At 43.6% G+C, this 17,958-nt stretch overlaps 2 protein-coding genes across 4 annotated transcripts in view; one reads left to right on the forward strand and one right to left on the reverse strand.

Annotated features, from left to right (window-relative positions):
• The window catches only part of LOC124303480 (telomerase Cajal body protein 1), a 48,943-nt gene that overhangs the window by 5,218 nt on the left and 25,767 nt on the right, over window positions 1-17,958 (reverse strand). Inside the window, exons 2-3 of one of the 2 annotated variants that reach the window (XM_046760730.1) lie at window positions 4,393-4,532; window positions 3,913-4,126 (exon numbers count right to left, since the gene is read on the reverse strand). In XM_046760730.1, the coding sequence (XP_046616686.1) occupies window positions 3,913-3,918 (6 nt within the window). In that variant the 5' untranslated portion in view covers window positions 3,919-4,126; window positions 4,393-4,532. The remainder of the gene's footprint in view (window positions 1-3,912; window positions 4,127-4,392; window positions 4,533-17,958) is intronic. The other variant, XM_046760727.1, reaches the window with a different exon arrangement.
• The window catches only part of LOC124303478 (integrin alpha-PS2), a 47,507-nt gene that overhangs the window by 2,770 nt on the left and 26,779 nt on the right, over window positions 1-17,958 (forward strand). For both annotated transcript variants that reach the window (XM_046760722.1, XM_046760723.1), the window contains exons 2-3: window positions 11,478-11,599; window positions 15,614-15,723. In XM_046760722.1, coding sequence (XP_046616678.1) covers window positions 11,478-11,599; window positions 15,614-15,723 — 232 coding nt within the window. The remainder of the gene's footprint in view (window positions 1-11,477; window positions 11,600-15,613; window positions 15,724-17,958) is intronic.

Genomic DNA, 17,958 nt, shown 5'->3' on the forward strand with positions numbered 1-17,958 from the left:
TCGTTACAATCAGGCTTTTCACACAAACTCCTTACAAGGAATCGTCGTTGCATCGGAGATGCATAAATTGTCGGAAATGTCAGTTGCACCAGCCTCGCGGTGCCTGGTCTAGTTCTAATCTTGCGTGGGAAACATCAGGAATCTTGTTTTCTACCGGCTAACACATTAGCTTTACCCCATTCAATCCGGCCGAATTATTTTCATCCAAATTTTCTTACCCAGATACGAATATGAATTTTTGCAGACTGTTTGTATTCCGATGCGACCTGAATTTGTTCACCCATTTCCGGCCCGCTGTGCAATGATAAAGAAATATCGCTGTCATTTCGAATTCACGGCGTGCCTAAGAATGCTGAGCGTGTTGATTTCACCTGCTTACGAATTAATTACTCTTCAGCGATTCGAGTTTTACGATCGCTTCCAATCACCCTATCCTCCTTCGATAAGTTTTCCACAAATAATTATTGTCCGTAATTATTTCGCAAAATCTATCGCAGGTTTCTTCAAGCGTCCGTCGTTGGGTTTTCTTTCCGAGATATAGGCAAGCGACAATAATATAATTCTAAGAAACGTTAAGCGGCTTTTCTGGTACTCCTGTAAAGGACATACTATCTTGAATATGTATGTATGCATGGGTGAAAGTTTATCGCCATTCTTACCGCGATGGCAAAACAAGGAAAACCATGGACTTAAACGTCCGTTTAAATGAATATGCGAGTACAATTTTTCCATCCGACAATATTTTCACACCAATTACAACTCACCCGCAGTGGTTTCGGCGTAAGCTGGAGGTTTACACTCGGTATAGTTTTGACCGGCGCGGATTGTAACGAGCATTATAATTAGACGCGGTGGAGCGGCCCAAGTCCTGACGACGAAACGCTAGAACGTGGTCCCATAAGCCAAGATGCCCACTGGCAATGACAGAAAACAAGTTACGAGGCTGCGGGGCCTACGGCTAGAAACTCTTTCCTCGTTATCTCCAAGTGCTACCCGGTCCTCTCTTCACTCCCAGCCACGTGAGGTCTAAAGTGGTCGTTCACTACCCCGGTGGTTGCGTTCTTTCGAATATGGGGAAGAAGAAACGCCGTTTTCGCGTTGCGTTCCACACCATAAGTCGCATAGGCAATTTCCTCGGTCATTCGACTCCGTGGAATTCATTGACGGTGTTCGATTTCACAGAGACAAGCTGACTCGAAACGAACTCACCGTCAAGTCCGTGCGGTTAAACGTTTCGAATTTCAGTATGTGCGATAAGAGCAATTATAAAATTTGCCGTGAAAGAATGTAACAGTTTTTTTTTTCTTTTCTTTTCTCAAAACCATACACGTGTAATGGAATTACAGATCGTTGTCGTACAATTCTCAGCATTCGTTATCGCGGCGTTAAATCTTAATTCTGACTGATTAAACGTTCGGAGGGTTAACTCAAAACATTGGTCGCCGAGCGAGAGGCTCAATTACGGAATAAATTACCAATTCCAGGAGTCTGTTCGGTACCGAAGACTGCTGAATAGTTGAAAGAACAATAGCGCTAGACCGCGTCTTGGAATAACTGAAAAATCTTCCAAGCTGCGGTGATAATTCTTCTACCAATACCGAAGGATGCAGGAAGTAGAAGGACAACGAGGCGAACATCTGGTTAGCAGATCGTCTCGAGCGGAGTGACTGGCTAATTTCCGTGTCATTTGGTGGGTGCATGCCCATCGGTAACAAAGCCGAGAATACGAGATGGACGGTGGACGGTGACGTAGGTAGTATCCGGGGCCCCGCCTCGTCAAGCACGTGTTTTCCTTATTTACCACCGTCAAAGTCTGCTGCCGCTGTCTTGGCCGCAGGCGTTTAAACCTTCGTGTATCGGCGCAAAGTTTATTGGCTGGTCGATGTGGGCACGCATAGGACGAGAGGTTCGCCGCTTCGTCTTGGTGCCCCGTAAACGTGATGAAAAAATGTGTGGCAACCCACCTCGCCGAGCCGAGATGAGGCGTGGGTAGAAAGGAACCCGCACATATTACTTAATAGATATTTGTTTGCCAGTCGGCTTATGCGCGTACCTATAGATACAAGTCCAATTGTTTCCAAGTCAATTAGGTATGTGTACACAAACCCGTTTGGGAATCACGTTTTGATATATCGAATGAGTTGCAGATGGTTAGGTACGTCTCATTAGATTATAAAGTCGAAGGCTCAATTGTATTTTCGATTCAATACGATCCTCGCATTCCCTCCACGACCGTTCGATACATTGAGAATAGAATTCTTTCGTCCCACACCGATTCACGGATCGACGATATCTGATTAGAATCTGGAAACAATTCGATAAATAATTCATATCGTACGTGTTTACGGTACACGGACTGCTGTAGCGTTGCAGAGATATGACAGGCCAAGTTTATTAGCCGCAAGAGAATATCGCAGCGCTGCACACAACTGATCACAGTTCGATAAAATGCTATATGTAGCATCGCGTCGTACAATGCGTGATAAAAACTGGGACAACGTGCGTACGTATGCACGTACGATATATATAATTCGATTGAGATTTATCGAGCTTGTTAGTTGATAAGGCGCTCGATACGTTTTTAATTGACCACCGCAGATGTGTTCATCTAGTATTCACAACGATCTATTTGATGGTTAGACTGGCAGAGATTTCAGATGAACTCAACCTCGATTACCGCTCGAAGCGAATTAACCGACGATCAATGTCGGATTGAACTTTAACCGCGATATTTTTCCACCCGTTTTCTCAGCAAAATCGAGAGTTGTTCGTATAAATTTCTTCACCGTTTACCGGATTCGTGTTTCCGGGATTCTCGATCGAGATTTTGTAACTACAGCTTACAAAAGATGTTAAAATCGATCCACTCTCGTTTTTCTTCACCGCGGTTTCTCGTCCATGGAATCGTTCTATGGCAGAGTTTCAGCGAACGGATGGTTTCCATGTTTCCCATAACCGTTGCACGTCGAGATTTGAGCCTGCACTTCGTGTCTTTTCAACTCGGGGTACAACGAAGGCGTTGCACAACGTGGGCACCAGACCTTGCGAAAGCCGGGAGAATCAAGCTTGAGTACTTACATGTGGTGCGGACGCTTAGGTAGTCAGGCACGTACGTGAACCTGGACAAAAACCGTTTCTCCGATTCGGTAAGAAACTTACCCGTCACTCACGAATGCAGGCCCCACCTTTTATTTTGGAGAGAGCCGAGCTCGCTCTGCCGACGGACCAGCTGCTGCTCATGCCCACACCAGCCTCTGATAACCGCGAGTACCCTCAAATTGCTTGGCAAACATAAAACGCCCCTGGCTGAAACTATCCGCCGGTCGTTAATCGTTAATGGAGTTTCCATACCTGAGAAAAGTAGCGAAACGCATCTACGGATTGGACGTAGATGCGTATTGGCAGGCGAAGACTAGAATGGAATGAGATGAAAAAATTTCAAAGATCATTAGGTTTTTAGTGAGTAGCTGCATCGCCTCGAATTTTCCGCGTCTCTAGATCTATAAAATACTTTACGCATTTGCATTCCATCCAAAATTATCTTTTTTTTTTTGAGGATTATTCCATTCATCCCAGAGTCGTCTTGCGCTGCAACGTATGGAGATTTTTTCACTTTACAGAGGTCGAAAACTCATATCTCAGATTAATAATCGTATCTAGACTGATTCTCACAGCGATCGTGTACATTCGGGTAAAAATGGTAACATAAATCAACGGAGGCTTCGTTGTGAATAAGTGAAATGTTTGACTGGAAGCTACTTGTGGTTTCATTGTAAAATTATGTATAAACGATGAATATATTTCGAAAGTGCAAAGATATAACGTCAATACATAATACCACGTAACTGCGATAAATGAACAACCCCATTCCGTTTCCACTTCTGCAATGAAATCCATACCTGAAATAATTACCTGCATCTTGGAGGACCAAAGAAACGACAATGAATCGTTGGACCGATCACGCACCTCCTCGAAAATTGAGAATGTACCGGACGATCCGAAGAAATGTTGTTTTCGGAATTTGCGCAGCGGTATTTTGGCCTCTCGTGAAATTCCAGAACTCGCAAGAGTTCTTGAAAGTTGTGGAGTTGGTGCGACCCGCGGTTACGGAAACGAGAAAAATTACCTATAACGGCGTAAGTGTAAAAGTATTAAAGGTAAGGGGGGGGGGGGGGGGGCGTATCGATATGGGCGGAAAGACGCGAAGGCGTCAAGGTGACGTTCGCACGGTGCTCCTTATAAGTAGCGTCGTGGCGCTCCGCCGTTGCGTCTTACGTCAGCACGCGGTTCTTTGCACGCATACACGTACGTTGAACAATGTCACACACTAGGCGTGTGCCGATCCGATTAGCAGGCATGATTTCGAGCGATCTAAAAAGACGATCTACATACCTCGAAGAATATCGTACAAGTCGTATAGGTATCATCATTTTGATGCAAACTGGGGAAGATGAAGCTAATCTTTGGAACCGACGTGTTTTTTTCAAATTCCTACACGGGAGGACGGATTCTTCGTAAAGTATAGGTAGTACCTGGAACAAAAAACGAAAAAATTTCATAATCAATATACTATTGCCTATGGAAGTACGTAGAGGTTGTTTTTTAAATCACATTTTGTAGAAATGGTGCACTTTTGAAAAAATTATTCGACTTTTGGCCAAGAAAAAAAAAAAAAAAACAGCAAGTTGTTGAAGATAAAAAAAAAAGGAAAGTTTACGCTAAATAAAAAAAACGGCGTATATACGGACTTTCATAGAGAATGAAATTGCGAAGCTACAGTCAAGATTTCAAATCGATCCATGCAACGGTGTTCAAGCAATCTGTCCTCTCGCTTCGAAAAAAGTGGTTGCGAGAAAAATGCGTTTAAAGTTTTACGAGCAAAATTTTGCTCACCATAGGACCAACTGGATATTGTTTCTATGACCCTAAAATATTATTTAATGACAAGAAAAGTAAATAAAAAAAAATCGAATTTTCCAAAACCTTACAGCACTGTTACTACTTAAAGGCGTTACGACTGTCGATGTGAAATTTCACACGCATCGTCTTGTTTGTGAAAATGGTGAAGCCGAAAGGACGACGAGGAGGTAAAGAAAAGATCGTAAAGTCGTGAGAAGATCAAGGATCGAAATCAGAGATCAGTGACGTGGGTCGTCGTTTTGGCGCGAGTTTGAATCCGATGTATGCGCGCGAAGATGGAGAGAAACGAGGATGGCTGACGGCGAAGGAATTTGTCACGGAGGCGGTAGAACCGTTCGTACCTCGTGTCCTTAGAGAGCTGCCGCGTGTTCGGAGAAGCCAGGCAAATGGGTTGAGAATTGGAGATTAGAACGAGAGATTGGACACCGAAGCTCGACGAAGCCGCGGAACCCGGGATTTCTCATAGATCAGCAGCACCGGCATTGAGCAATCCGCCGCCGAGGTGACTCTGGCTCGGGTTATCCCTCCACGGCGTCGACAGATCGAGGCGTCCGATTTTCCCAAATATGGGAATATAAACGAGTTTAGCTATCCGGCATTGTGTCATTGTGTAATAAGTCAATGCGGCGGCGGTTTCTCGAATACATTCTGGTATCGCGACGCGTTCGCTTCAGCGAATATACAGCGATGTATGTTTGCAAGAACTGCATGATAATGCAGAAAACAATCCGTACACGATGTTCGTTGGATGGTTCAGACAGGCGTTCTCCTCGATTTCGTAATTGTTGTTCGACTTGAGTGGCTATTCTTATACATCGTTTGATGTAACCCACTTATTAACTCGAGTATATATATATATATATATGATAACGATAGATTCTTGCAAATTTGCATTATAACCGAAGAGATAAGAAGGCGACGCATACCGAAAAAGAACGAGGTCAGGAACTCGCGGTGTTATTGCGCAATTAATGATGCGAGACGTTTCAATTGCCACTTAAGGTCGTAAGGAACTACAATGGCCTCTGAAAATGAGGCAGATCACTCTAATTGCACGGGACTGCAACAAAAATATTTTATTTCAACTCCCATGCGTGGGATGTTGTTGGTAAATATTATGCTTTCGAGTGTGCTGTATACAATATTTTTGCAGAATACAGGCATAAAAATAATGAATAAACCACCGCCTTCGTTACAATGAACTTAACGATATTTCTTATAAAATTAGACAACCAATTTCTTCATGAAATGTACTCAACATTTCGTGTTCGTTCTTCTTCCCTATGAAATATCTTCTTCTCTTTGATACACATCCGCTTTCCATTTTCCGTTTATTCTCGAGTCTCACTAATTGTCAGATAAATATTAAATGAAAGTAAGAAATCACTTTTCCATTGGATCTTTAGAATCAAGAATAGGATAGCAGATTTCGAGTTGAACGAGAGTTTCACTCTAAACGAAACTACAAACACGAGTTCGAGGAAAAAACCTGGCGCTATGAAAATTTTTGAGTATATTTCCCAGTTTCGCTGAGTGAAAGTTTATGAAATAATCTGCGCAGTTTTTTGGTTGCAGACCTATTTTATTGCTACACGCATCGTCGTCCTGTTTTCTTCTTTTCATACATAGCTGTTGTGACAGATGATTATCAGTAACGCTCCGAGACTTGAGCTACCGTTCAATAAGTGTGAAATAAATTAAATTGGCCGGCTTCGAAGCCGCAATTTTCCGAAACAACGGTAGACATATGGTGCAGAATTGAATCCGCTGCAATTAGAGAGATATTCATGCTATCCAATGGCCGAGTATATGAATGAAACGATTGCACGTGGGTAGATGCTGAAACGCGATTGCGTTGGCGTAAGTTTCGACGGTGCAAAGAAACCATTGCTAAATTGAATTATGTGGCATCGTATGCCTATATTTGAACCGCTGTACCTGATCGGCGCGTAAAAGAATTGCAGCTACGCGATAGTCGTTGGTTCGTTTGATTCACCGGCAAATAACGGTGGCCAGAGTAAAATTCTACGACATCCACTTCGATGCGAAGCGAATGAAAGACGGGCAGAAACGAGCAGAGCAAAGATTGAGGAGCGGCCTGCGGATGCGAAACCATCCCGTCCCACGCAACGAATGATAACTCGACATGCGACTGAACTCGCGAGATGATAACGGTAATCGCAATGTTCTTGGGAATAAGATAACGCCATTCGCTTGCCAGATCAAAGTGAAAAACAATACGTATTCTAAAGACGAGATTTGCAGTAATCAGCGTGCTTACAGAGGTGATTATCGCATTAGAGAGGTTCATTTTTTAACTTTTTTTTTTCATTTTTCGAGTGGGGCCTTGAAAAAAAAGGTAAAAAATAAACCAGCCTATTATGGTACCGACGACGATTCAATTCCATTTTTAAACGATGCATTATTGCGCAAGTATTCGTGCATATGGAATAGTATACGTGGTACAGTATAAGTATATGCATGGCATGTGAGTTGACGATTGACACTTTTGAAACAACAACACGCCTATACACTGTAATTTACTCACGAGGTGTTAGAGTGGACTTTGTACTATGTTCGAGGATCATCCAACAGCAAATAGACATTTCAAGCGATGACTCGTCTAGAATTTCGCTACACGAGCTTTCAAAATCGAACGTTTATCTGGAAGATGAAAATTCTCATCGGTAATGAAATTTCGCACCCATTCGAAGCGCAGTGTTTGTGTAAAAAAATGTGAAAGTCAAACATTTGCAAGGAAGAAAAAGATATCGAGGCGAAAAAAGAATCAGCCAGTCGACGTTCGCAACATCAGATGAAACGACAACGGACACTTGATAAGTATAAAAGACCATGCGTGTGTGTCAGGGTCTGCGATCATTCTCCGCTGATGTAAGCACGCGTTAAGCCGAATGAATTGCCCTGATTGCGTAAGTCGCTTATGGCGTTTTACTCGTGCTCATAAATACACACGCGCGCACGTACTTGCATATTAACACACTCAATCGGAGTAAGACTGATACTTTGCATTTTACCTCAGAGTTATACCCGGTGTTCGTTCAAGGCGATTATGCGGTGTTCTATAGTAACGTGCACAGACCACCACGACGTCTATCAAGTCGTATACGTAACGGCAGTGTGTCAAGGCCTTGCGGAGAGTCTTTACTAGGCAAATCTCACGAGTTCACGTTCACGGGTGTCTCGGGGAATCGTCTCTCGTTTCGACGACGTCGATATCCTCAGCGTGATGGTAAAAAGGCGACTCTTATCGACAATTTATCCAGGAGCGGCTCCAAGAAAAATTATAACTTACATGGCGGAAATTATCCTACGAACGAGAAACTTCATTTGTCAATGTCAGTCAGAAATTTTCTTTATATCGTAACAACACACATGCGGAGCGAGAGCAATATCCGAAAACGATTAAGGATGACCGATAAAACGGCAGGGGGTTTCAGCTACGCTTCAGCTTGCGGGCCGAATTTCGATGGGCTTTACACTTAAGGGATTTCTAACCATACCAGAATTAACATTCGGTTTTTGATAAAATTTGACAATTCAATAGATTTATGTGATTCAATCGCCAGATAAAAATTTTGTACCGATTCACGGGATTGTTTATGAGATGTAAGCAAATATGTCTTCGCTTATTCCACACGTGTTCTTATGGAGAAACGGACGAGAAAGCCAAATTCTCAAAAACCTGGTAGGCCAGTCAAACACGCTACGCAACCGAATTTTGACTAGCTGCGTAACGCCGTTAAAACCTTCCTTAAGTTTGTTTTACCGAAACGCGTGGCAGTTATTCTTTTTCCACCCGAGGGCCACCGAAGAATCAACGTTTCGACGGCTCATTCCCGTGACGAGATAATGACTTATTTCGTTGCTCCGGAATTAAGCCAGGGAACGAATTGTTACGCCCTCTTAAAATTGTAACGCATATCGGTTAAATTTATTCAGACGGTTTTCGAAGACGGGCGATAATTCGGTGCCTCCGCAGGATTAATCCTCATGAATTCTACTGCCCGGGGTAGATAATAATAAATGAACGCGAAGCCCCGAGATCCTGCCACTGTGCAAGTGACGGGCAGGCAATTAAAATGTGTCCTTAAGATGCCAGGCGAGCTGACATTTTCGTGAGGGGATTACACGAAGAGTCGTTGGATTCGAGAGGGGCGGATGTCCCCGCGGATCGTTCAAACTCTTCCCGGCAAACCTTGGCAGGAATACAAAAAGGCCGAGTATGACTAATCGCGACCAAGACCTGCACTTCCTTTTAAATTGCGTTTATGAATGTTCAATGCCGTACTCGGTACCGTACGTATGCTTCCAAATTAAGAAATGATCTCGCAGCGCGATTCTCGGTAATCGCATCAGGACGGTTGTTCCATCGTTGAACATTATCGTTCGGCGAATAGTAAAAATTTATTATTGAACGTTGAATCACGTACGGATCGTTTCGTAGCACGGGGTATAATTGTGGCGGTAAATAAAAAGCGCTACAACCTGGCAAAGCCGACCGTAACGATAAAAATACACTTGCAATTAGTTGTCAAAACCATGATACCCCATGCTTCACTCGGAGCTGTAGTCACCTACAATTTTCTCACTTCCGGAATAAGGTACGCGGCGGGCGCTCCCTGGTAATAATTGCACCGCCGATAATGGACTGAGAGGTGTGCATGTGTTAGCCCAATTTTGCGTCCACAAACAACGCGGCGTTCACGTAGTGCACCAGAGTGGGCTGGACGTGTATGTTATTCTTTCACATGCAGCCTGCGCGTAATGAATCAGCTGACTACACAGGCCGATGCACCTCGTCCATCAATCCAATCTCGGTAATAGACCAGATCCATAAGCATCTGCGTCGAGGCGTTGTGAGTTGCATGAAAGGCCAAGCGCAAGGCGAACCTTGGCTATCGAACCGATGAAGATAATGGGCAATTTTTTTTGTGGTAAATTGGACGCTGAGTTTTTAGGGGGTGGGGTACAGCCTGGATGGTCTAAAATCATATCTATTGTTAGGAGTTTTTTTTTTTAAGTAAATGAAACCACTTTTTTCAAAGTAAAGGAAAACGTGGTCGCTCGTTACTTGTAAGCGCCATGTCGCTATTTCGTTATTAATTTGAATAAAAAAAATCTAAAATGTTCTTGAAATTATAAATAATAAAGTCCTCAAACTGAAATTGCTCCAAGTGTTATCATTTTATTTAAAAAAAAAATCAAAATACTCCTAACAATAGGTATGATTTTCAGACCGTCCAAGATGTACACCTTCCCTTAAAGAATCTGATCATAATAGTACGCGATCTTTTACCCAGGCTCGTTTATGCGTGCCCATGTAAAGGTATGATGCACCGGTGTGTTTTAGATGCAAGATATCAGAACTGCAAATGACGACGAGACTCCCGCGGTTTTCTTGCCAACCGTAATTCGTCATCCACGCAATGCATAAGCAGCTCTTGTCGCAAGTAACTTTATACGTACTATAATTGAGAAATTCTCAATATAGCACATTTTATACACTGCCGTCTGACTTCGTATTCAGCCCTAGTCCAAACAAATTATTATTCTCGAGCAGCGCGTGTTTTATGTTCCTGGTAACGAAATGACGAATTAGTCTACTAATTCGCGATCACGTCACACGCTGAATTAACGCGAATCTTCGGCACGCCGATGACCGCTGCTGACCTGTATTTGCGTAATCCACAGCGGTTGATAATTTCGTCGATCACTGCGAAAGTCGGGGAGGAAATATGGGTTCAAAGTACACTTAATCCAAGGCGTTGGAGACTGCGATGTAATTATTTTCGTCAGGATGTTTGTAACCGAGCGAGGTTTTGAGTATTGCCTGATTTTTTATCGGGCTTAAAAACTAAATCAACATTAATTACATACCGCAACGATGAGTATATATAGCCGTTGCGCGATTTCACTAGTACAGGACATACGATGAACAAAGTTCCGTGTAATCGGTGAGTCAAACGGATGACGTGAACTATTGATGGAGGGTCTTCTGTTGACTGGGAATTTATGGATATAACACAATCATGTCTCGTTCAGAATTGTTTTCCGCTGCGGCGTGAGATATAAGTTATACGTTAATTCCAACATTTGTTTTTTTCACCAACAACCTATTCATGTGCCATTTATCACGAAAGAGAGATGAAATTCTTCAGGGCTGTTTGTCAGAGAATTGCAATAATCAACATACGAAACGTTCCGACTCGACTTTCGAAGCGTGTGCAAAACATGCATCGTTATATTAATAAAAATGACTTATTTCCAACGGTGAAAGGTTTCGAAATTCACATTTTTCGCACAGCTCAGGAAGTAGTTCGCTCTTTTATGGTAAGGTAATGCCAGAGTGCCTCTGGAGGGGCTTAAATGTCAAAGTTGAATGATCTGATTGGGCAACCATCGCAGGTACACGGTCTTGAATACCGCACATTTATGAAACGTATGCAATACGTAAGCAGATATAAAATTGCCGATATTAAACTAACCAGCTGGTATAAAGTAATATTTAATTAATGTATGTCTGTTTTGTGCTTCAGGGTTATAGTCGGTGCGCCAGCTGCGCAAACTAGGCAAGAGGGCGTGGAAAAAGGAGGTGCAGTATACACCTGTCATTTCGCTACTGACAACAACTGTTCGCAGATCAACTTCGACCCAGAGGGTAAGTTGTTCTGACTTGTGCTAATTTCAGACAACAGTAGTCCTAGTAGATTTCGAAGGATTTCGGAGCCAAGCGACGAAGGAAAAAGATGGGTGGGGATTAAGAACTAGAATTGTCGATTGATAGAAGGACCAGAATATCAATATAATAACGTGGCAAGTGCAAATATAGAAAGTCGCAATACGGATCGATAAAATGTAGAAAGGTCAAAACCTTCAAAAGATTCTATATTATCGAAAGGAGTTCTGAGGATTCTATTTTTTTACTCCTCCATCCTCCTACTTTCAATATTTTTAAATTCTATAGACCAAGTTTTCGCCTCGTTAAAAATTCGATATCGTGCCCTTTCAATTTTTTGACTCTCCTATGTTTTTACCCCCACCCAAAAAGATTATACGTAAAAGTGACGGAAAATTGAGTACTTAGCATCGTTCCTCGAAGATAAGGATCAAAGGACTGCCGAGAAAAAGCAAAATCCTCGTCAGAGTTCAGTTGCGGTATAATAATTTGAACGGTATAAGAGCTGCACAGCTATCTCGTAAGAATCATGATCGGAAGGCAAGTAGGTAGTAAAAATACAGCAGAATCGATTCCTGGGATCAACCGGTTCTGGACACGCGTCTTTATACAGCAAACAACTTCTCGTATTGATTACGAAGATGTCCGGACAAGGTCGTCGATTCCCGGCTAATTCGCCTTGAATTCCGTTTCCCACCTGCGGATGGACGCATGGACTCTGAGCGTGAAATTGAGATGAAGTGAAATTTTCATAAAGCAAGAAAAAAAACATACCGACGCAAGCAACTGACTACAGAAAACGTTTACCTGATAACCGTGCAAGTTACTGTGACAGTTTGAGTTGAAGTGCGACAAAGAGACAACACGCATCCAACAGAATGCAAGTTATTGATAAGGCAGGAATGACGGAAAATATTTAACGAGGTCTGAAGGTCCGGCGAGGTATTTAACGCCGTATCTAGATAAACGAAAAAATGACTGTCCAAGTTTAACGGTCATCAACGAAGCTCGAGGTGAAATCATACATTCCATGGAACACGCTCGAGTATTTAACGTCGTTTGATCGTCACCTTGCGATAAATAACTGTCTCGATGTATGTTTTCCACGCTTGTACCTACGTGTAAATCCGAGTGCATACAGCATATTTTTTCCGACTATACAGCTCCGTCATGGACCGAAAATAACTACCTACGACTCTCTGCAAGGTTGTATGGGCATGAGTATACGGGCTTATTACGTGTCGACGCGACTTCTATATAAAAACAAAACAAAAAGAGAGAGAGAGAGAGAGAGAGGGAGAGAAAATATGCGTTATGTATCACTGTACAATGTAAAGGAAGTGGGCTTAACTCGTGAGCTGACAAAAGAAACGCCATCTGGTGGCAGGAAACATACTGTACAATTTCAGAATACTCGTACCTAGACGTATAATTTAATAACAAAACTCGGTCATCGCAGTATTTTTAAGTCTGTATCAACATTGACTGTAACGAATTGCGAGCCGCGTTATGTTGCAAGAAATTTTTAGTACAAAGAATTTCGTTTAATTTATTTAAAACGCTTACCGTCCAGCTTCTTTAGCCACACCCGGTATATGATATCACAGGGTTCAAAGAGGCTCGTAAAATCATAGAAACAAATTCATTAACAATCGAGCGATGAGATTAAAGAGTGTTTTGAGACTGTGAAAGTCTGTTGCAAATTCGAATACACATGTCACATGTTGGTGGCGGCGTGGATCCATTGAATTTCTCGGTCCTATTTTAGCCCTCCACACTGGCTACGATACACGCGACTCGAGTGTATGCAATCGAGAAACTTTTAGCACCGCTAACTAGAATGCCACGACTCGGGAGTGTTCTTTTCATCTAACGCATGACCTACATTCTCCCTGACCCTAGAACGAAAGCTCTGGTGAACCCTGCGTGGGCGTTCACATGAGACCATATTATAACAGATGTAGACACGTTTGCGGAGAACCGCGTTGTGCTCGATGGATACCAAGTTGTTAACCCAAACATTTAACTCGATCTTCGACCGTTTCTGGTAATTGAATCGTACCGGAAATTGACACGAAACCAAGCAGCGAAATGTAGCTATTAAAAAATCTTTAATTTTCTGATCGTAAGTGATCGGGATGGGTATACCTGTAATGCATGGCCAGCAGCGGCATATCGTCGTTGCAGAAACCAGTAGCAGCGGCTACCGATCAACGATTCGATCACCGCCGGGTTCGGCTATGTTGTTATCCGTGTAGAGCCAATTAGTATATCGACTTGGCTTCTACAACTTTCTCATTCGGTAGTAGGTACAGAATACGCCGTGTGTTTCTGCCTCTCGCAAACTTAGTCCTGCAGGCGCGAAACGTGTATATACGGGTATGTAGCAGAGACCGTGTACGGTGGGTCGATATATCCGAGGATAATTAGCCACCTCCTGTTGTTCGACAAACAACGATTCTTGTCCAATTAAATACCATCCGAATACCAAAATCATTAAAGAACATCGCGCGTGTCTGGACCTTGGGGGTATTTTCAATGTGTCAAAGTGAATCCGTCAAACAAATTGCGCGTGAAACTGTTGGATTACAGAACGTTAACGTGCCACTTAAAACCCTTTTTGTCAAGTCAGTTAACCCCGTAATAACGACCGATGATTATTCCCGCGATGGCTAATTACGAGGCGCCGGTTGAAACTGGTCTAGATTCAAAATAGTACCCACCAGCCTCGGCTTGCCGAGTCATCTTCGAAAATAAACCCTGACATCAGTCCGTGTAACCCTGATCCGGATCCACTGATTTCCTTTCGTTCGCTACGAGGCAAACCATGGTGAAAAAATCCCGCAGCGCAACGTGGATGTCCACGAATGGGAGTCGACGAGGAATGACCTCGGAGGTCACTAACTTCCCATACGGCTACGCCGCGTCACTCGGTGACGATGATACCACCGCGTCGGTGTTCGTCGTCGCGATGCTGCACCCTGACGATGAAGTGGATGAGATACGGAGAAGCATGAAACGCGGCGCAAGAACCAGCACCGCCTAATACAGCCGAGAACGTGTTGGCTCTGGACGTGGTTGACCGTCTCCGCAGCTGGTGTCCCCAGCTCGACAGTGCAGCCACCGTTTCTCTTTATACGGAAATCGAATGACCCATACGGGTAACGGGTTCACCGCAGAGGTACACGAAGGCCGAAGAAATCGCCGGCTGCGTACTCTTAACCCGAGTCCGAGTCCGAGTCTCTTGGAAGAACTATATTTGGAAAAAATCTGACGTTTCCATTCGTTCCGGACAGGCGTTCCGGATATCCGTTTTTGATCGCGGTTTGTTGCACGTTACTGGAAACACATCGCGCTTCGCTTAAAACCGTAGATTTTCGGTAAACAAAGGTTCAAAAAGGCAAAAGTTTGGCATGCGGGATGTGTAGAATGGCCATCGGAGGCGTATAACCTAAAGTCACATCTTTGTCGAATCAAAAAAGGAAAGTAGGCAGAGTCAAGTACTCTGCGTAACGGGAGACAGAAACAGCATTGGATTCTCTTGAATGAAGCGGCGGCAACTGGCTCGGGTTTGGAATTGGATTGAAACTTGAAGGATACGTAACTCGGTGCTGCACCTGGTACTGGTATACGCAATAAGCGTCTGTTGCGGAAACTCGCCGGCAACGTTCTCGCAGAGTTGCCTGTCTCGTTATACATACTTATATAGCGTCTTTCTCGGTTATACGGTATTACACCAGCAGAGCCTCGTCCTGTTCATTGACGTATTAGGTTACTCTCCGCGAAGGAGCGGAGTCGACCCTGCCAACTGGATATACCGCCTCCCCTGCGGAAACCAGCGAGTGTGCAGTAAGACTCAATTCCGAACCAGATATTGCACCTGGCAGTCTCGTACCTACTTCGAAATCGCGATTGTTTCGACCGTTTTTAATCCACTTATCCCCGTCGTATCGGATAGTACGCGCAACTGATGCGATGATTCTAATATAATTGCAGGGAACATGTGGAACGCGAAAATAGGGGCGGCCTACCAAGTGGACAACAAAACGGCCCAATGGTTCGGAGCGACAGTTTCAACGACGGACGAGGTGGACGGACCCATACTGGTAAGTGCATCGGTGTCAATTATAAAAAATCGTTTAGGAAACTGACAAACTTCAGAGGTATTTCGGTCCTCGAGTAGATGGATGCTAAGGCAACGTCAAAGCTGAGGCGACCCGTCGCGCTACCGTTTCGTTAAAGAGATTACTTTTTACTCTTCTCCACGCAATCGTACTACGCGAGTGCGGACGACAGTAACGGAGGGAGAAGCATCCGCGTGTGAAAACAAAAATGTTGCATGCGTGAGCCACGGCAGAGTGTAGGATATAACGATGATACCCCCGCGCTACGTGGTCTGGAGCTTCTGTTCATGCACCAACTAGGAAGAAAAATAAATGATCAGTAATCTAAATAACCATCAGGCCTCGGTTACAGACGATGCCGTGTCTGCCGGTAGGTACCGACTATAATTTGTCTCGGCTCCAACCGCTATTTCACTCCCTGTCCAGGTTTAGTTCACCGGTTCTTTAACGGTCCGCTGGCTTGCGAGACGTTTCTATTTCACGGTTTACGAATCTATTTCTCTCAAATATTCTTCACCCAATTGTGCTTTTATCATAAAGAATTTTGATCATCGAAATCGACGCGATTTCTTTGAGAGTCCTGCAGCTGTCTGTTATCCAATTTTCTGAAAGCTTGAACGGGATTTACGCGATCGAGTGTGTGTTTTATGACCGTATGATGAAATTCTAAAGCCCGCTGAACCCTGGTCAGTATGAGCTCTCTCGCTTCTTGGCGGGTTTCTATTTCTAGATTCGAAAACAACCGGTGCTTCGCTTTCCGTCACGGTCGAAACGGTGGCTTGGCTCAGGGCGTTCGTGCACTGCTTGCGTTTTCACGTTTCGCACAACTACCGGAATCGCGAGGCTTTTGTTTTCGGAAAAATATTGTACCAAAACCTGCGTTCAAAATTGAGTTTCAATTTCTGCGTTACCTCATTTTTCGCAGATCTCATCGTTACGGACCTGACTACGCAAAACGTGAAAGAGTCCTCTAACTCTGCGCTGGTCTTTCGCACGGCTGGCTGGACCAGCGGCAAATCTGAACCGTATCTTGTTCTGGGTATTCCCGCAATATCGCAATGCGGAATCCACGCAAGGATGGACACGCGTAGCCGTGATGAGCCGCCTAATACTTCTCATTAGCGTCCTGCCTCGGTACCAATCCACCGCGAAGATCTTTTAGCCTTCGGCTCGTGTTCCACCGACAGACTTAGCGGTCCCTCTGATGTGAACAGCACCGCCCTTATCCGTTCGTCGGCACGTGCACATGTGCAACAACGTGATGATCCCTTCGCGGTTCAACATTTACATTATACCTACAACTCCCGTCACGCGCGTAAAAAAACAGTTCCACAGCACCACAGTCCGCAAGCGGCGAACTTGCATCAATCACGAGACGTTTCCTGGATCAATTCCTCGCGTAAGAAAGCGCCTTTCACTTCGTTAAATATTGGAACCGTTTCACGGCGTTTCAGTATCAAGATTCGATAAAGATTAATGCATCGGGAATAAGCTGCAGCCTGCTCAACGCAGGGTAAAAATTTTGTCACACGTGGTGGAAATAACCTTCTTGATATCGCGGAGGACGTGTTACAACGCGGATGAGAGACTGGTTGCGCGGCTAGACGATGAAAATAAATCGTCAGCACTCGATAAATTACCACAAAAAAAAAGACATGGACATACGCATGACGTTATATGGTTGAGTGTCGATTTGTATCTTCTTTCCAAGCGACGTTAAGTGGTTTCAATTTTGATGGTTTGGAACGAGCGTCGTCAACGTCTGTGATCCTCGAAATGTATGTTTGAAGTTTTCGGGTGTAATAACATTGGTTCGGGATCAGTCGAGAGTCGTTTTTTAAGCGGTTTTTGATTCAACGAATGTTTTCGTATACCTAACTTTGTGTAATTCATTGATAATTATGTGACGGAAACTACGACGTAGGAATTATAGCCTCACAAACTTTTACACGCATGAGATATTAACCCGTTTACTTTAAAACGGAAATATTGACTCGGAATGCATTTATTTAGGTAAAGAAATACTTTTTCGACGATATTGAGATGTTTATTGGGGTGTTTCAGAAATGGATTTTGTTGTCTTCTCCAAAATTTCCGCTTTTCTCGCAATATGATAATAATGTAAATAAATAAATAGCGGCAATCGATTCGTCAGAAAATCTAATCCCTGTTTCGCGTACTTAACAATTATTTTTTACCATAATTAAAATCGTATAA

This window comes from Neodiprion virginianus, chromosome 4 (genome assembly GCF_021901495.1).
Source record: "Neodiprion virginianus isolate iyNeoVirg1 chromosome 4, iyNeoVirg1.1, whole genome shotgun sequence".
Taxonomy (NCBI): domain Eukaryota; kingdom Metazoa; phylum Arthropoda; class Insecta; order Hymenoptera; family Diprionidae; genus Neodiprion; species Neodiprion virginianus.